Genomic DNA, 20,281 nt, shown 5'->3' with positions numbered 1-20,281 from the left:
CAGTATATAATTCTGAAGCTTTACTAGACAGACAGACACCGGCAGACTTGCATACACATTATCAATAATTACAGAGAGCTTCCATCAATGCTTTTTTTCTGCTGTTTGTCTATCTCTGTTCTTCCTGACGATGGAGGTGGCTGTAGCCAATGGCTGTCCAACTGATGAAGGTTAACACCATTAACTGATGGCCCAAAGTCGTACGATCCACCAGTTAACAGATCGATGGTCGAGAGAGACAGCGGGGTCGAGTCAGACCTGCCGATATGTCCTGTAGGAGACAAGGTGGAATCTGTGGCGTTGGCGAGCAGGTGCATCGTTATTCAGCTGACTCTCCATGAACAAATCTGTGCCCTGCCTCACATGCTGACATATTTATGGACTGGTCATATATAGACATAAGTCATTCACCTAAAATCTCAGCTAGAGATGCCTGAAGAAGCAGGACAAGCTGGAGCATCCAGGAATAACTGGAACAACATGGGGCAGGATGGAATTTTCTGGGTCCAGCCAGGGATCTCTGAAAGGAAAATGAGCACAGTGTTTAAGACCTATGTACCAATGTTCTCAACAGCCTACTTATTCCACACATGTACATATATAAATACTTATTGATTCCTGGACCCTCTCACTACTAGGGCTTCACGATTCATCAAGTAACTCAAATAACTCCATTACAAAAAATCCTCAATGCAAATTCTTTGCTTCGATGCTTCGTGTAATCCGCACGACTATGTGCTGCTTAGTGATCAACGTGTTTCACTCGAAGAATCATTACTGTTGCAGTGTGCTTACAGTACACTGCATTACATGTAGCAGGTTTGATCAGAGATGGGGTGTACTCAACTAGATCTATTTCAAGGCTTTAGTAATATTATTTTGCAGATTTAGATTAATATGAATAATATTACATAACTATAATAATATAAATAATATAATATAAAAATTACCCACCCCCTATCCCAACAGCCTTGGGCCAGTAAAACTCTGAGACACTGAATTATCATTATTTCCTCTCTTTCTCAGTAAATCACAGTGTCTTATGGACAGCTTTGTTTGGGCAGCTGCACCATGTTCAGTTCAGCAAGCTGCTGAGTTGACCGACAGCATTTTGAGCAATGTGCTCACTCACATTCACTTACACACACATGAACACGAACACCATACATACCTCATTCAGGAGATACAATCCTGTCAGAACTTTTTTTTTATGCCTCCTATAAATGTACAAGAATACAGAGAATAAAGGCCATTTTAATTTATGCCTTAGTTTAAGATATATGTATACCTTTTTTCAGTAATTTTATTTGACATTGCTTTATTTATTTTTGCATTTAAGAAAGTGTTTTCTTTAAAAAAAAAAAAAACAAAACAAAATAAATATGTACATAAATGCACTATAAGGGTTTAGTTCTTTTGTCAGTTGTTGTATGGAGTTCAATCATTAAAAATGTTCCTAAAAAAGGAAACCCATGAGTTGTTCATTTTAAGAGACCTGTCTGTTTTTCCTCTTTTGAATAGATACTATAGCTCTTTAATAAGACAAAAGTATTTCTTATCCGATTACTCGTTGGAATAATCGATAGAATACTCGATTACTAAAATAATCGATAGCTGCAGCCCTACTCACTACCTCCATTTCCTGCCAATTTTCCACATTATAGATATTTATGATTAATATTTAATGCCTAATATTTGTAATACATTATGTCTTGTCTCCTCTTTTCTATTAAACTTACGTCATTTTTCTTCCAGTCTGGGGCTAGGCGATGTGTATTTCTCTGCACACTGCACTCAATATAACTGTGCAGGTGAAATATGAAAAGTATGAGGACAGGGACACTAGAATGTGTTAGTTTTCGCATATCCCATCTTCCTCTCCTTTGAGATATTTACACGTATAGGTGAGAGTGAAGCTTGGGGTCTGGAGTATTTCTGGAGGTTGAGGGCCTTGCTCAAAAGCAACCTTCCAAACACAGGTACACCAAAGTCTCAAGCTTTCACATAGCATCAGAAAGGAGAACTTCTGGGTGGAAGGTTCACAGTGACATTGGTAGTGCGGCAGTGTGGCTCAGAATCGAGGCCCCTGTACACTGTAGAATGAGGTGCACTTTACCAAAGTCATTGCTGGTTCAAAGACAGCTTGATGCGGGGGGCCTTTGAGTTGATGCACTACACACAGACATTAATCCTGTGTTTGTCAATCGGGGTCACTGTGAAGGAGCAAACAGCATCTTCCTGCTATTGTCTATCCACATCATTAAGTATAAACAGAAGCTTTATCTTACTGAAGCCACAGGAACTTCAGGTGGGAACTGCAGGCCCATTCTTTGCCCTCCTGCTCCAGGGTAAGACACCTCCTGTAACAGATATACTGTAGATGGGGGTGGGAGTATTGTATGACACAAGGAAGGAGAGATCATTGGTGGGGTTAGGGAGTAACTACAATCTGCTACATTTTTCGTTTGATATATAAGAAAGAAGTAAACACAAATGGTTTACTTATTTCTTCCACAGATTAGAAAAAGTAACAGATTCACAAGATTATACACTAGACATATACTGTGCAAACAAATAAGATCCTCTTTTACTCATATAAAGGTGGGGAATACTTAAAGGGAACAGCAGAACCTCGTACATTCAGATTTGACACAACCAGCGGAGGCTCCACATTGCCATCAGATTCAGCATCTTGAGGCATCTGCCTCTTCTCTATTTACACAGTAAGACACCGTTGCACTGATTTCAACAACTTCCTTTGTATTCTGCGTTACAATTTTAATTTTTCCAGACAGCGCAGTACTGTTTAACGTATGTGCGATATATTAAATTATGTACAGTGGAGGAAATACACCATACATCCTTTGGTACGCCCGAGTATTCAAACATACTAGCAAGAATAATTATGTCAGAAACGCGTGAAACGGCCCTGCGCACGCGCGCACCCGCACACGCCCGCCCACGCTTCCAAACGGAAAGCCCGCGGTTTCGGGCGCGTGCGCGGCGTTAACTGCACTTAGTCGAAACTGCTGGGGAGTCTGTGGGAAGAATCTGTACAAGAATCTCTTAAAAATACCCAGAGTAACTGTGTACGTCAATATATTACAATTTTACATAACTACCGAAAACAGTGCTGTAACACTCCATTTTAGGTTTTCTCGTTAAACTTAACTGAGTGAAATCTCAAACCACCGCTTCACGTTTGGAAAAGTTCGGCCCGGTTGGAGCCGGACAGTGTTATACGGCTCTTCTCGCACCCAGGTTCGACGCTGAGGATGACCGGGAGAGCCAGGGCCAGGTCCAGGGGTCGAGCCCGGGGTCCGGAGGGCGCGACTCCGGGCGCGGTGAGCCGCTTACATGCATGCCACTTGTGTGAACTTAATATTAAATTTAATTGAAATTTAAGAGATAAAAATACCTCACCAGGACGGATAACGTTACGGTTTCATGTCTTTAGCCGCCACCGCCGCAGGTCCCGCCGCAGGAGCCCCAGAGACCGGGCGCCGAGCTGGTAGGCCGAGGGAGGCAGAGGATGGCACCGGGAGCCCTGGGCGCGGAGAGTAAGGAACGGGCGCGACTGAAAGCAGAGAAAAACACCGTGATGGGCAGTTAAAAGTGGAGTGGGACATCGTAATGCGTGTGTTAAAAGCGGAGTACAGGCGGTGCCAAGGTTACGAACGAAATTCGTTCCCTAAGTTTGTCTTTAAGTCGAATTTGTAGTAAAAATAATAAAATACATAATTATAATGGTACAGTTAGGGCTGGGCGATATCGCCTAAAAGTAATATCTCCAATTTTTTTTTAACTTGGACCAAATTTCCAATTGTAACAATACAAGCATGATTTAGGAACAGCAAACATTTTGCTTTTCCTGTATTTTTTCCTGGTCTTAGTAGTTTACACGGAGATTCCATGCGGCCAGTGAATCTTTCAGCCCCTGGGCGAAAAACGTTGCTGAGGGAAAACAATCGTTCGCCACAAAATGCTGAGGTAGTTGAGTAAAACAGCACATTCTCTAGCAGCTTCGCGGTTTTTTCACGTGTACTACTTTATAAGCGGGGTAGGGCTACTTATGTAAAATACTTTCGGCTTGGGAGCTCATATTTGGGGTCGATCGTTTTTAGCATCTATAGGCAAACCCGCATTTTTTAAGTGTGAATGGGCGCCATATCTTTGGCGATATGAAATGTCACCGCATCTATAATTTCTTTCCATTGGGGTCCCTTCTTATCGTATGGTACGCAACGCAAAAAAGACGCTGCTATCGTTATCTGAATTTAAGCTGGGTTTTGGAAGTTGTCGCTTGCTTGTGCTTCTCGCATACCTAGGCAGTCCGTCCATTCTGATGCGTGCCTCTGATGGAGATTATGAAATGTTTGTTGTGCTGCTACCTTTGGTAGCCAACGACTTGAAACAAACTTTACAGCGGACAGTAGTTCGTTCGGGGTTTGGCGAAACCAAACCACTTACAAATGACGGAGGTGACGCTGCCTGTTTTCCAGACGAGCTCATCACTTGTTAACGCGTGTGCTGCCATTCTCCTATTGTCGTCCATTGTTCTCCGAACGGGTGGGAAGCCTTGACTGCGGTCTGGTTTGCTATAATTTAATGTACCTCACTTTTTTTTTTGCAGTATAAAAAATTTTGTGAGCATCATTTACTCAGTTGTATTAACCTGAAACTACAATAAATCCACGTGAATCCCGATTTTCATTTTGCACATCGTCTTAAAAAATTCTAATTAATTAATAAATCGATTTATCGCCCAGCTCTAGGTACAGTGATAATAAAAGTACGGTAGTGTACCTCAAGCCGACGAAAAGCGGAAGCCGCGCAGTGTTTCGATGAGGTTCACAAAGTAGTTTGTGCGTTCCTTAATGCCAGCCATTGTATTTAACCCGAATTTGGCAGTCTTCCTAAGCAGGAGCTGTTCGTAAATCGGTAATTTTAATCTGGGTGCCTGTAAAACATAATTGGCCGGGGGGGTGTTACACCGGAGTGAAACACAAACAGGGGGGGGGGGGGGGGTTAAATGCTGAGTAAGATTGTAATGTGAGTTTTAAAGCACCTTAATAGACTAATGTTTTGGGGGGGGGGGGTTAAAAGCAGAGCAAAACACTGTTATGAGGGATTTAAAAGCAGAGCAAGAAACCATATTAGGAGGGTAGGCCCACATCTTACGTTATGTTCCCATACAGCCGTCTTCCAGATATCTGCTGGTTTCCAGCAGGTGAAGATAGGCGAACGAGGGGGCCGGAGGCGGGACTTCTATGACACCGGGATCAATACCCGGCAGGCCATGGAACATGTGAGGGAGTCCAAGACTGGTAGGTGTGCTTGGAAATAGGTGGGGAACACTCTCACAAAGAAGCCACTTCAGTCAACCTTACTGCATGTCCTTGGGACCATAGGAGGATAAGCCAGGGCACACTGACACATTCTGGTTCTGTATGAGACTCACACTTGTGAGCATGTCAGCCTGCAGCACCTAACCGTGTCTACGTTTTCCTCAGCTCAAAGTAATTAGGCCCAGAAATATAGTTATTAGTACACAGATGCCTGCATCAGTTAAAATCATCCAGCAAATCAGCCATAGTGATGCTAGCTACAAGATGTAGTTGGATAGACAGGATCGGCTGTAGTGTGATGCTCAAATCTGGAATCATAAGCCAGTCTAAGTTTTTCATCACACTGAATCATTGAGTCATACTTTTAATGATAAATCATCTGTCCATTTAAAGAGTCATTTGTGTGACTAGGAAGAGTAAGTACATGTTCAACAATCTGTGCGCCGTCCCCTAGGTAACTTTGAGTCATTTGCCAGGTAAGAATTCAGCGTTGCATACATCTGAGATTGTGCCTCTCCCCCAGATAAAATCAATCATTAGGTGGATAGGAATTCAGCAGTGCATACATCTGAGATTGTGCCTCTCCCCCAGATAAAATCAATCATTAGGTGGATAGGAATTCAGCAGTGCATACATCTGAGATTGTGCCTCTTCCCCAGATAAAAAGAGTCGATAGACAGGTAAGAATTAGGGCTGATATGTTTCAGCACTGACGTTGCGATGTGCATATGCACAATAATCATATGGCAGGACGTGCAACATCAAGTAAGGCAAGTAAATCAAAAACGTCTTGCTACAATGTTTTTGCTCCTGAATACAAAATGACAACTTGTGCAGTTCACGTTTTCCATGACTAATCTACAAAAGAAGTCTGATATAAATTGCTCTGTGTATTCAGGTTTTTGGATGCAGAGTTTGTTGCTAGTGAGTGACATGCAGACTCTGCAGCAGAACACCAATCGCAATCTTGAAAGAGCAGTAAAATGTGCAGTATTAATATTGACATTGCATGTTGTACACAAAGGATTGGGATGCAACGGAATACAAGCAATGGCAGTATGTATTCAGAATCCAAAAATTAAGTATATTGAGTCCATGTTACATTTTGAAGAAAATATTTATAATTTAGGTAGAATCGATCCGCTGTAATAAAAAAAATTATAAATCTTTTTAAAATATGCCTGTTTTTGAAATCGTGTACAAACTTTTCCTTGTTCCTTCCAATGCGTCAAAATTAGTCTGCATTGAAAGAGTCCACTTCGAATTCAAAGAAACATCTCAAGATAAGTGGCCCTTTCAAATTGGAACTCAACCTAGCCAGTGATGCACAGGTCCATTCAGGAGCAATCCAAACTCTCCCTGTGCTTTAATTCAACTTGATCACAACTGTGAATAGGCAAAAAGGTACCCGACCCGCTTCTTTCTGTAAATTGTACTTGGTGCACATTCATTTATGTACCCTATGGGCTAGGTAGAACTGTTACATTTTAGTCAAGAACAGAAAGTAATTAACAAATTTACCACCCAAAAGTATTTCTATTACAAAAACAAACAAATGATGCAGCACAGCTGTTTTGCACATGCTGTATGAAAGTATCTGGTATTTCATGGAGACGATATTGAGCAAAGTGATTTGTCGGCGCTGCTTTTGTTGTTGACCAACTTATTTGACACACATTAATAAATAAGTTCTGTTTGGCTATAGTTTATTTTGGGTAAATTTCATCTCATTTTTCATTTTATATATAACAAATAAAAATGATTATTAAAAAAAAAAAAAAAACATTTCAAATAGTCCAAGTAAGAATACAGCGTTACACCTTTGAGACACTATGCCCTGCCCCCCAGGTGTCTCCGGGTCCCCCATCGAGCTGAGGGCCAACTTCTTCCGCCTCGTATCCCGCCCACAGTGGGTGCTGTACCAGTACCACGTAGACTTCAACCCCCCGATGGAAGCACGGCGCTTGCGCTCTGCTCTGCTCTTCCAGCACGAGGAGGCACTGGGTTCCGCGCGCACCTTTGACGGTGCTGCCCTCTTCCTACCCCAGCGCCTCCAGCAGACGGTAACTCTGTCCCTGTGGCCACCCTGTTACCTAGGCAGGACTGTGCTGACCTTGGCTGTCCGGTTTCTGCATAGCTGGTCATAGTGTTATCGACAGTAAATGCGGGTGTCTGGTGCTGTGCAGGTTAATGTGGTGCACTCTGCTGATATACCACCGCAGTGGTCATATGGCTAATCTGGTGCTTGGGCTTAACTTCTCCCTTCCACCATGCTCATGGTCGCCCCCCTATGGTCCTGACCCTCCAAATGTCGTGCAGGAGACGGTCCTTTTCAGCGAGACCAAGCATGGCGAGAAGGTGAAGATCACGGTGACTCTGACCAACGAGCTGCCCCCCACCTCCCCGGTCTGCCTCCAATTCTACAACATCATCTTCAGGCGGTGGGTTGCAAAACCCAATGTACAGACCTCATATCCTCTTCTCATTTTATGTTTAGCAGAGGCTTTTTTCCAAAGTGGGGATCAGGGAGAAGTGTCTGCCAGTCCCTGGAGCAGTTGGGGTTAAGTGCCTTGCTCAAGGGCACAACTATTACATTACTCTGCCAGTAAAGGGAATTGAACCTGCAACCTTCTGATCTTAGATCTCCCACCCCAGAGAGCCAAACAGAACCGGACACCTTCCCATATGATACTACAAGAGGCAAATTTTGACAGTAGTACTGGTGTCAGGTAGGACATGTTGTGGACTACTCATGATCATCTTGCAGGATCCTGAGAACTTTGAACATGCAGCAGATCGGCCGGCATTACTACAACCCGCAGGATCCCTTGAACATCCCGCAGCACAGGTCAGCGGGCAGAATGGAGGGTGTGAGCTTTGGCAAGTGGCCTAAAACGGACAGAAGATGACACACTTGGTCCTTGTGCACGGGCTTGTGTTTATAGGTTGACCATTTGGCCCGGCTTTACCACCACCATCCTACAGTATGAGTCAAGTATCATGTTGTCCATGGACGTCAGCCACAAGGTTCTGCGCAGCGAGACTGTCCTCAGTTTCATGGGCAGCCTACGGCAGCAGTCTGGGCCTCAACGCTTCGTCGAGGCCTGCACACGCGAGCTGGTGGGGCTCGGTGTGCTCACCAAGTAAGCCTGTCACTGACTTGGGATCAGCCGTGCTCTGTTTGCAGAAGCTTGATGGGCTGTCAGCTGAATAAGATTCAAGTCTATGCCTCCCAACTTGCTCATTCTGATGTTAAAAACTGACCCTGCCATAGTCAGTGATGCTTCAGTTCCCTCATGTAGCTTTGTGTCTTTGCCATAGTGATGATAAGTGATAAGTCCCTGGCATTTTCAGTCTATTTACCCTAAAACTGCCAGGTAGATCAGTCTAGTCCGGTGTGGTTCATGAGTCCACCAAAGCATTACAATGAGTCTGGCTGCCTTTGGCCCTGTGAACTTTCACTGTACCTGCCTGACACAAAGCTGTGTCTGTCCTTCTCTGTAAACGGTGTACCAATGAAGTTGTACTGCAAAGTGGCCAGAGAGCAGAGCTCTGATCTCACTGTAAGCTGGTGATATAGGTACTTAGCTGGGGCTTGTCCTTCTCTAACCAGATACAACAATAAAATGTATAGGATCGACGACATTGCGTGGGACCAGACCCCCACCAACACTTTCAAGAGGGGGGACACTGACATCTCCTTCAAAGACTACTACCGGATGGTGAGTGAGACCCAACCTCCAGGCCCTTCAAGGCATCAGCCATGCTGGAACGTTATAGAAAACGTTCGAGTATGGTGTTTCTGAAGGGCTGCTCGGTACGCTGTTCTTGAAATTTTATTAAATGCTGGTGAGAGCTGGCTGTCACACAATAGAGCAGCTGTGCAGAGCTTTGATCCAGCTGTACTGATTTCTGGGATGTCAACTTTGGTCAGCTGGCTGGTGTGAGATTTCAATTTGAAACAAGTCTGCACACACATGCACACTCATTGCCTTGAAAATACAGTAAAACCTCGGATTGCAAGCATAATTCATTCCGGAAACGTGCTCGTAATCCAAAGCACTCGTATATCAAAGCGAATTTTCCCTTTAGAAATAGTGGAAACTCGGATGATTCGTTCCATAACCCAAAAATATTCATATAAATTAATACAAAATATATATATATATATAATATATAATAGATTAATACAAAATATAAAGTAAAAGTACATAAAACAACCTACACTTTACCTTTGAAAGGAATCATGGATGGTGTGAGGGAGACGAGAAAGAGGAGAAGAGGAGGGTTATTTTGTAGGACGACTTTCACTATAACTATCGGAATCACTGCTATCTGTTTGTTCACTGGAATATTTTTCTTTTTGTGTGACTTTAACAAGGATTCTATCCAATGACAGCCGCTTTTGCCTCCTTTTCCATTTCGCGGAAATGTGAACATTGTCGTTAATCAGATTCATCGCTCGCACTGCCCTTATGCACACTGCTTTTCTACAAAATTTTGACTATACGAGTGAGGCACGCCGACTGAGACCGAGCATGGGAAACGATTACCCACAATCCCGCAACAAGAGAAAGAGAAGAACCATTGACTCAGTTGTGATCATGTGATGCTTGGCAGACAAAGCGTATACATAATACTCATATTGCAAGACCTCACTCGTTTATCAAGTTAAAATTTGTTTTAAATTTTTGCTTGTCTTGCAAAACACTCGCAAACCGAGTTACTCGCAGTCCGAAGTTTGACTACTCTGCAGGGTTTGCAAACTACCACAACGCTTTTGACATTCCTTTATGAATCTAAAATTAGCTATTGAGCTGGGCGGTTTGACCACTACTACCTCTGAAGTAAAAAATCTTGGAGTCATGATGGACTCAACACTTTCTTTTGATTCTCATATCAAATACATCACCAAAGCAGCTTTTTTTCATCTCAAAAACATATCTACAATATGTGCTTCTCTTACCTATAACTCATCCACGCCTTTATAACCTCTCTGTTAAACTACTGTAATGCCCTGCTATTTGACATTTCAGCTAAGAACCTAAACAGGCTGCAATATGTTCAAAACTCTGCAGCACGTGTTGTCACGTCTACCAAATCCAGGCAACATATCACCCCTGTACTACACCATTTTCACTGGTTACCCATTCAATACCGCATTCATATTTAGAATAGGAACTATATTCTTCAAACTACACAAGCTGTATGTCATAGTGTCAACTTGAGGGGTGTTTTATAAAAGTTTTTTATATACATTTTGTGTTCTATCATTCATTTTGAGGGACTTGGTTACAACATACTATGGTTATAACGTACAAATTCTTAATGTCCCCCAAGGTACGTTGTAACGAAGTTCGACTGTATTATTAAAAATAAAATCTGATTTTTTTCACAATAAATCAGATTTTTAATTTTAATCAATTTTCCTAATCCCCTACTCAAAATCAAACTATAGATGACAAATAAATGGTTCAAAAGTTTTAACTTTATTTTGTTTTTTTTTTTGTTTTTTTTACTCTGAAGTGCCAAACAAAATATGCTTGTGAGATGGCAGACCACGTCATTGTAAACACTTTTAGAAATTTATAAAAACTTTTAGCATGTTAATGAATCCCGGCTTTTCCACAGTATGTATGGGCACCATGTCTTTTGCAATATACATCGCGACAGCGTTTATCGCCTTCCACCGTGCCCCATTCTTATATGGCACACCGTTCGAAATCGTGTCAGGGACGGTTGCTTGCTTAACTTTGTATGTTGTGCTGGTGCTGCGGGTATTTTCATTTCGCTGGGAGCTGTACTTCTCCCACTCCGCTTTGTGCCTCTGCTTTAGGTGCTGGAATAAATTTGTCGTGCTGCTTCCTTTGTAGGGATGGGCATTTTTGATCATATTTCATTTCGACTAATCCACAGGTTTGAGAAACGAGTACTCGATTAATCGGGGGTGGAGTTTAAGCAAAGGGCGGGGCGTTTGCGTCACAGTATACAGTAAACATTTAAAAGAAGTAACAGCATGAGGTGAAGCTGAAGGGCTTTTTCTACATGACGCATTGTATATAAAATTTATCACATAGCCTAGGTACATAAATGTGTAAATGTTATATTACAAATTGTATTTATCTACACAAAATGCATGTGAGCTTGAACTACGTGCCAATCATAAAGTAGTGGATGCGCTTCTCCCGTTACTTTAAAACAACGGCAACTGAAGCCCCGCAATCCTTGCAGTGACCGTTTTGCGCGATGGGACAGTATAATTGGGCTCAACGTAATTCATTAAACGTTTAAAACCTTCACCTTCAACAAAACTAATAGGCAGCAAGTCTTCTGCTGTCATTTCTGCTATTAACTGCGTCATCTTCTCTGTCCTGCCTTTGTCGCATTTCTGTCTGATGGTGAAATCTCTTATGCTTGTCTGACTGCTGGTAGTGGCATCGGCATCATCTGCTTTTTTGTGTTTATGTGCAAGATGATAACACATCGAACTCGTTGTGGAGTTGTAGACGATTGTGGTGCTGCACATCTTACACTTGACTGTTTTTTCGTCAAGTTTTTCAAAGTGTTGCTAGACATCTCTGCACGCTTTAGAAGCCGTTTTCGCTCTGTGCTTCGGTCTTGTCTCTAGACCGCAACTTCTCACAGCCGTAACCAATCAAATATCAGACTACCGCCCAAATACCAGCATAACCAATCAGAAAGAATGAAAGTAGTTTAATTTAAAAAAATGCATTTTTAGAGCCAATTGATCGTCATTTTCATGCTCGATCGTCGCTGATGGGTTCGAGTAATCAATTAATCGAGTACTCGTGCACATCCCTATTCCTTTGGTTGCAAGTTTTTAACTTTGCAATGAGGACTTGTTTGGTCTGTGTCCGATGGCGCAAAACCGAACCATTTAATTGCCATGTTGTTTGTGAATCCGCTACAGTGTTTGGGTGCGGCGTGCTAATTTACCAGTGAAGAACGGCTGAAAGAGGCTGAAAGCATGAGTGCCACGACAGATGCGTGAGAGCTGGCAACCAAACCTGAAAACGTATGTTTACGGTTTCACTGTAAAAAATATTACTTTATACAGTTGTTAAAAAAAAAGTAAATAACAAAATCACCAATAAACTGTCTGTTTATCCAATATTTTATAAAATACTGCATTTGAAAACTTAAGCTTCACAATTTCAGGACAGAGCAGCTACTCTGTTAGGAACCTTACGGCTTTTTGGTTGAGGGTGCTAGATTCGCTGCTGTTATCATCACTAATGGCATATTAGTAATAATAAAAGGGCTGCATAAGCCGAAGTACGTCTTGTTTTGCGGTTAAAGGAATTTGATGTTTATCGGCTTGGCAAACGGCAGTTTGTGTTAATTGGACAGTTGTGCCTTTTACCACACACCTTGCATGAGGGCAGTGGTACATATATATAAACTGATTTAGCAAATTTGTTTTACTTTTTAATTTGCCACTATATGTAACCAGGTTATTTCTGTTTAACGTGTATAATGACATAAAATCTATTTTGAATTTGTTCATTTTTCTATCACGACTTGGCGTCGGAATGTTTAGAAAATTCACACAACTCAAATCGGTTACATATACTATATAATGACAAGTATTCAGATTATCACTGAAGCCTTGAAGAAAAATAAAATGTTCTTTTATAAACAGGCTGTTGTATAAATAGGCTGTTGATATCGCAGCGTTAACAGTATACTGCATATCCATATCCTGGCACACAAACACACCAGTAATAACTATGGCACCGGTGTACTGTCCACCCGTAATGTGTAGCAGTCAATTTTGAATACGAAAGATTCTTTCTTTATAAAATGAAATTCATTTTGTCCGAAGCCTAAACTTTTACATACACGCTAAACCTGTTTTTAATTTATGGAAATTCACAATAATTTACCAAATACCGTAATGTAGTCATAAGTAAGCAATTAACATGAATCTGTAACAACAATTAGTTCATTACAGTACCGTGACATCAGTGTTTCCCCTAGGTTTACAGCTTTGGGGGGGACAGACGGACACCTACAGGATTCATGGTGCTCATGTGTTTCTTTTAATCCTCTGGGGTCGAGTGCATTGTCGGCGACGCAGCGTACTTTTCGCGTCTATTTCAGTTTATAAATCGCTGAAATCTTAATGTAGGATCATGAAAAAAACGCTGGCTAAATCCATAATCTGTCTTCTTTTCAAAACGTCCATTGTCGGAAGTATTAAAGTTTAAATTGGGTTAAATCAGCAAAAAAGTAAACCATGTTATCATACTTTGTTTTACCTGCATCGGGGGCGTGTAGTACCACTGTCACCCGAAGATCGCTATTCACATTATAAATAGCAGCATTAGCGCGTATTCAGATCGCATTTGCATGGTAATTTGATGAACAGCGCAGTGGTGAAACACGATCCAGATGCATCCCCATCAGCACCATAAAAGGGGGTGGGGGACGTGGCCAGGTGACCATGGCTCATTCATATACATGAAAGTTGCTACATATTCAATGAAAGGAGCCAGAAATAGTGACATGAGTTAGCTTTTTCTTATTTATTTATCCAAATGAATGTTGCAACTACACCATTTAGTCATCTTCATGTAGCCAAGACTTTGGTGATCAGATATCTGGGATCAAAACAAACTGCCAGCATTGCTTACTATGTACTTCTATGTTTCTGCAAGTGTTCCAAACTGCATTTTGCAATGTCTATACTTTGATGTCAAAAATCTGACATATTTACTATATACATTAAAATAAAGATGAGTGTAATGGCAAAACAAATATATAAGAAATAATTTATTTGCCATGAATTAAGTTTGAATTATGAAGAAATGTGTGATCATGCCCCAGTCAGTGAAAGTGTGTTTCCTACCCCTAGACCCCAGAGGGTTAATGACAGCAGTCAATATAACAACTGAAATAAACATCAGAACATTTCTTTTTATGGCAATTATACGGAGAATGTGCAGCTTTTGTCACTGCAGTGTATCTTTCTGGGCTTCTGGAAGAACATTTCTAGAGCCTCTTGATATGGGAAGTCCGAAACGTCTGGCCCATGTATTGAGATCCGCATGCAGGCTGCAAGATGGTCTCCTTGCAGCCTATTGCGGATGTTTGTCTTGACCTGCAAATACATTAACTGTTAGGCTTTAAAAGTGATAGCTGTTTAAAATAGTGATACAGTGGTACCTCAAAACTCTAACTTAATCCATTCAGAACTCCAGATCGAATCCTAAAAAGTTCGAGTTCTGATGAAATTTTCCCCATAAGAAATAATGGAAAACCAATTCATTGGTTCCCGGCCCCAAAAAATTAAACCTAAATGTTTTTTGTTTTTTTTACACATTTAAACACAAAATGAACCGGATAAAACAAGAAGAGTATATACTGTACTAAACACATCTAAGCACATTTATCAAAACAATAATTTGTAAAGTAAGAAAATAAATGTATCCAAACAATGTGTAAAGTTAAAAATAACAATGTGTCCTGCCCCGATCGTCCGCTCCTTCTGTGTGCCACGCCCCTTCGTTAATCCCGTGTGATCAGCTGTTTCTGGTTGTTTTTATTAGCTCTCGGTATTTCGTCCGCGTTTCACTTTGTTTTCCCAGTCCGGTCATTGTATTGTCCATCTGCGTTTTGCCTGCCTTACCTGTAATTAAACCCTGTATTCCCCGATACCCTGACGTCTGCACCTTTGTCTCTGTTCCGTCCCTGCTTGGCACGACAATATTATTATAATTAAATATATGAATGGATTATTATTAATATTAAAATAATGAATAAGAAATCTATTTTAAAATGTATTTTATTATATAATAATTACTGTTACTGTCTATCATTGTCTAAATGTATTTTTACTGTCTAAATATACACTCACCTAAAGGATTATTAGGAACACCATACTAATATGGTGTTTGACCCCCTTTCGCCTTCAGAACTGCCTTAATTCTACGTGGCATTGATTCAACAAGGTAGAAATGTTGACCCATATTGATAGGATAGCATTTTGCAGTTGATGGAGATTTGTGGGATGCACATCCAGGGCACGAAGCTCCCGTTCCACCACATCCCAAAGATGCTCTATTGGGTTGAGATCTGGTGACTGTGGGGGCCATTTTAGTACAGTGAACTCATTGTCATGTTCAAGAAACCAATTTGAAATGATTTGAGCTTTGTGACATGGTGCATTATCCTGCTGGAAGTAGCCATCAGAGGATGGGTACATGGTGGTCATAAAGGGATGGACATGGTCAGAAACAATGCTCAGGTAGGCCGTGGCATTTAAACGATGCCCAATTGGCACCAAGGGGCCTAAAGTGTGCCAAGAAAACATCCCCCACACTATTACACCACCACCAGCAGCCTGCACAGTGGTAACAAGGCATGGTGGATCCATGTTCTCATTCTGTTTACGCCAGATTCTGAATGTCTCAACAGAAATCGAGACTCATCAGACCAGGCAACATTTTTCCAGTCTTCAACTGTCCAATTTTGGTGAGCTCGTGCAAATTGTAGCCTCTTTTTTCCTATTTGTAGTGGAGATGAGTGGTACCCGGTGGGGTCTTCTGCTGTTGTAGCCCATCCGCCTCAAGGTTGTGCGTGTTGTGGCTTCACAAATGCTTTGCTGCATACCTCGGTTGTAACGAGTGGTTATTTCAGTCAAAGTTGCTCTTCTATCAGCTTGAATCAGTCGGCCCATTCTCCTCTGACCTCTAGCATCAACAAGGCATTTTCGCCCACAGGACTGCCGCATACTGGATGTTTTTCCCTTTGCACACCATTCTTTGTAAACCCTAGAAATGGTTGTGTGTGAAAATCCCAGTAACTGAGCAGATTGTGAAATACTCAGACCGGCCCGTCTGGCACCAACAACCATGCCACGCTCAAAATTGCTTAAATCACCTTTCTTTCCCATTCTGACATTCAGTTTGGAGTTCAGGAGATTGTCTTGACCAGGACCACACCCCTAAATGCATTGAAGCAACTGCCATGTCATTGGTTGATTAGATAATTGCATTAATGAGAAATTGAACAGGTGTTCCTAATAATCCTTTAGGTGAGTGTATATATATATATATTATTATTTTATGTATTTTTTTTTTTTTTTTTAATACGGTGGCCCTAATATGTTGTCGTGGGGATCAGGCTTATGACTGGCTGAAAGAGCCACTCCCAGTTTTCATGTGAGACCTTAATGCTGGGCCCCAGTCTGATCGATGCAAGGCTCATCCTGTCCTTACAGCAATATGGCCTGGAGGTCACAGACGACAACCAGATACTGCTGGTTAGCAATGTGAAGAGGCTGGGGCCATCAGGTCAGCCGCCGCCAGGCCCAGCGCTTCTGGTCCCCGAGTTCTGCTACATGACAGGTAAGTGTCCCGACCCTAAGACCTGAACCCCCCCCCCCCCCCCCCCCCACAGATTGCACTTTTCCACTTCTACGTCTTCTCAGGTCTGACGGACAAGATGCGCAACGACTACAACATCATGAAGGACCTCGCATCACACACACGGCTGACCCCCGAGCAGCGTGAGAGCCGCCTCTCCCGCTTTATCGGCAACATCCACAGGTTTGGACCCCATCCCCATGTGGTCATCCCTATCCTCGTCCCAGTCTGGTCATCCCTTTCCCATTGTTCCCATCTGGCTGCTCGCCGCCTATGCACCAACCCTCACAGCTGCCCCCTTTCTCAGGAGTGCGGATGTCCAGAAGGAACTTGGCAACTGGGGACTCAACTTCGACAGCAAGCTACTGGAACTGCGGGCTCGTGTACTCCCAGCTGAGAGGATCATGCAGGGCTCCAGGACGGTGAGCGAGAGGGAGGGGTGTCCTTCCCACATTGTCCTGGAGCACTTGTGTGTAAAACCAGGGGAACCTGATGGGATAACTGGTGCTAAGGGACAAGATCACCTGAGGTACCAAGGGAGCCCCCAGAGACTAATTGGCCATGACTGACGCGTTAATGATGGCTCTGCTCCTTACAGTACGAGTATAACCCCTGGGCTGCCGATTGGTCCAAGGAGATGAGGGGCTTGTCACTGATTAACTCACGTCCACTGGAGAATTGGATGATGTTCTACACGCCCCGGAACTACGAGCAGGCACAGGCGCTGCTGCAGACGCTGGGCCGTGTGTCTGGCCCGCTGGGGATTCGCTTGCAGCGTGCTGTCATGTAAGAGTCGGGCTGCCGTGGTCCATTTAATGTTTCTGTGGTGCTTTATGGTCACAGAAGGGATGGGTCTCATCTGCATACTGTAATTGGACCTTTGCAGGATTGAGTATGAGGATAAACAAGAGTCCCTGTTGAGGGCGTTGCAGCAGAATGTCGGCCCTGGAACGCAGATGGTGAGTCTGACAGGCATGTTTGACTGCCACATGTTGGTGGAAAGGGCAATTGGAAGACAGATGGGATTCATTTGAGCTAGATGAGTATCAACACTTTTTAGGTACATCTGTCACTTACATGTGTTCTGCTATTCCCCTCTCCTCCTGTAGGTGGTGTGCATTCTAGCCACCAACCGCAAGGACAAGTATGATTGTGTGAAGAAGTACCTGTGTGTGGAGTGCCCCACCCCCAGCCAGTGTGTGCTGGCTCGCACCTTAGGTCGGCCCCAGGCCCTCATGACCATAGCCACCAAGATTGCTCTGCAGATGAACTGCAAGATGGGTGGGGAACTCTGGAGCGTTGAGATTCCGGTGGGCTTGTCCTTCATGCCGGGGGTGTAACTCAGGGGCCAGGGTTACACTGAGCCCATATCAGGGGAAAGGTTTTTGAGCCGGTAACACTGAGCTTGGCTGCTCCAGACACTCAACCCTGACTTCTGCTTTGGCAGCTGAAGCAGCTTATGGTGGTCGGCATCGATTGTTACCATGACATCTCGGCGGGGAGGAGGTCCATTGGGGCATTGGTGGCTAGCCTCAACCCAGGGATGTCACGGTGAGCCCCCGTGTTATTCCCATTCTTTCTGTCTGTCTGTCTGTCTGTCGGAGTCACTCATATTACTTGTTGCGCTCACAGGTGGTTCTCCAAGTGTGTCCTTCAGAGCCGAGGTCAGGAGATCATGGACAGCCTAAAGGGGGCACTGGAAGGCAAGCAGATTGGATTGGGGGACTGGGGATGAATGAAGCCTTGCTTGGGGTTCTGCTCACACTCGTAGGGATATCAGTCGGCCTTGCTACCTTGCTCACACTCGTAGGGATATCAGTCGGCCTTGCTACCCTGCTCACACCCGTAGGGATATCAGTCGGCCTTGCTACCTTGCTCACACTCGTAGGGATATCAGTCGGCCTTGATTCCCTGCTCACACCCGTAGGGTTATCAGTCGGCCTTGCTACCCTGCTCACACTCGTAGGGATATCAGTCGGCCTTGCTACCCTGCTCACACTCGTAGGGATATCAGTCGGCCTTGCTACCCTGCTCACACTCGTAGGGATATCAGTCGGCCTTGCTACCCTGCTCACACCCGTAGGGTTATCAGTCGGCCTTGCTACCCTGCTCACACTCGTAGGGATATCAGTCGGCCTTGCTACCCTGCTCACACTCGTAGGGATATCAGTCGGCCTTGCTACCCTGCTCACACTCGTAGGGATATCAGTCGGCCTTGCTACCCTGCTCACACCCATAGGGTTATCAGTAAGTCCCAGGGGTCTCACTTCGTGTTCCAGCTCTTTCTCTTACTCCCATTGGATGCAGGCGCCTTGGTTGCCTGGAGGAGGTACAATGACGGGCTGCCGGCACGCATCATGGTGTACCGTGATGGCGTGGGAGATGGCATGCTGCAGAGTGTCGCAGACTACGAGGTGGCACAAATCCTTGAGTGCCTCCGAGCCGTGGGTACTGACTACAAGTGAGTAGCAGAGGTAGCAGGGCTCCAGAAGGGGGTGGGGCTCTGAATGGAAGACAAGCTGAAAGCTGGTATCTGTCTGAGCGGCTGGAGGTGTGAGCCTCTGTGCTCTGGGTGCAGGTATAGCAGGGGTCTTGTGGTTTTTGGATAGCCTCTTTCCCCGGTAATCAGTGATGTGACCATGTGCACGCAGGCCCAGACTGACCGTGGTGGTGGTGAAGAAACGTGTGAGCACACGCTTCTTTGCCCGTATTGACGGGAAGCTGGCCAACCCACCTCCGGGGACTGTGGTTGACATTGAAGTGACCCGACCGGAGTGGTGAGAGGATGTCACAGGAGGGTGGGAGGGGGTGGAGAGTGGCGCTGCTGGGGCTGGGAGATAACTTCTACATGTATGTCAGGTACGACTTCTTCATCGTGAGCCAAGCAGTGCGCATGGGCAGCGTGGCCCCCACCCACTACAATGTAGTGTACGACTCCAGCGGACTCAAGCCCGACCACATGCAGCGACTTACCTACAAACTCTGCCACATGTACTTCAACTGGCAGGTAGGTTCTGCCCGGCCCTATCTGCATGGGACTTTCGCAAGATCCTGTCTCCTAACTGTGGCGCCTCCTACGGCTATTATAGGGGATTATTCGTGTGCCAGCCCCGTGCCAATATGCCCACAAGCTGGCCTTCCTGGTGGGTCAGAGTCTCCACCGTGAACCCAGCTCCAATCTGGATGACTTGCTGTTCTACCTCTAGGGGGAGGTGCTGTCACTGGTGCCAGAGTGTTTGTTCAAGCATGTTTGTGTGAATTGCCTTTTCTGCATTAGGGGAAAGTGATTTTTGCAACCTGATTGTCATCTTAATGATCAGCTGGCAAACCTTAGATCAAGTGGTAGATTTCTGAGTTATAGTTTTGGAATGATTTTGGTTTAATTGTATGTTTCATTTTGATGGCTGATGTATTTCTGTTATTTGGGCTGTTATATTTAATAAAGAACCCCCGTTATCTACTTTGTCTGTCTGGACCTTTTCCTGTGCACACCCTACCCACATTATATTCCTCCCTTGTATCCATATCCCATAATTTATCTCT

The 20,281-nt window shown here is 43.9% G+C and overlaps 1 protein-coding gene and 2 long non-coding RNA genes across 4 annotated transcripts; 2 read left to right on the top strand and 1 right to left on the bottom strand.

The window, feature by feature from the left end:
• LOC140592055 (uncharacterized) lies at positions 1–3,552 on the bottom strand. 2 transcript variants are annotated; one of them, XR_011992291.1, is made up of 5 exons: positions 2,639–3,410; positions 2,289–2,374; positions 1,172–1,217; positions 412–520; positions 1–271 (listed from the first exon to the last, which is right to left on the bottom strand). It is a non-coding gene; the product is annotated as an uncharacterized lncRNA (long non-coding RNA). The 2 variants fall into 2 exon arrangements; XR_011992290.1 differs by lacking the exons at positions 1,172–1,217; positions 2,639–3,410 and adding an exon at positions 3,424–3,552.
• On the top strand, positions 2,941–20,198 carry piwil1 (piwi-like RNA-mediated gene silencing 1). Its single transcript, XM_023841278.2, has 21 exons — positions 2,941–3,089; positions 3,262–3,344; positions 3,458–3,560; positions 5,199–5,327; positions 7,197–7,411; positions 7,668–7,789; positions 8,116–8,196; positions 8,294–8,491; positions 8,962–9,070; positions 16,594–16,720; positions 16,804–16,921; positions 17,046–17,160; positions 17,337–17,524; positions 17,625–17,697; positions 17,848–18,048; positions 18,186–18,289; positions 18,371–18,441; positions 19,046–19,199; positions 19,390–19,515; positions 19,598–19,745; positions 19,828–20,198. The coding sequence occupies exons 2-21, from the start codon at positions 3,276–3,278 to the stop codon at positions 19,942–19,944; spliced, it is 2,568 nt and encodes an 855-aa protein (XP_023697046.1). The 5' UTR covers positions 2,941–3,089; positions 3,262–3,275; the 3' UTR covers positions 19,945–20,198.
• On the top strand, positions 5,335–7,016 carry LOC140592056 (uncharacterized). The gene is made up of 3 exons (XR_011992292.1): positions 5,335–6,028; positions 6,247–6,404; positions 6,587–7,016. It is a non-coding gene; the product is annotated as an uncharacterized lncRNA (long non-coding RNA).
• Positions 20,199–20,281: the final 83 nt, after the last annotated feature.

Source organism: Paramormyrops kingsleyae, chromosome 7 (assembly GCF_048594095.1).
Source record: "Paramormyrops kingsleyae isolate MSU_618 chromosome 7, PKINGS_0.4, whole genome shotgun sequence".
Taxonomy (NCBI): Eukaryota; Metazoa; Chordata; class Actinopteri; order Osteoglossiformes; family Mormyridae; genus Paramormyrops; species Paramormyrops kingsleyae.
This window is presented reverse-complemented; position numbering and strand designations above follow the sequence as displayed.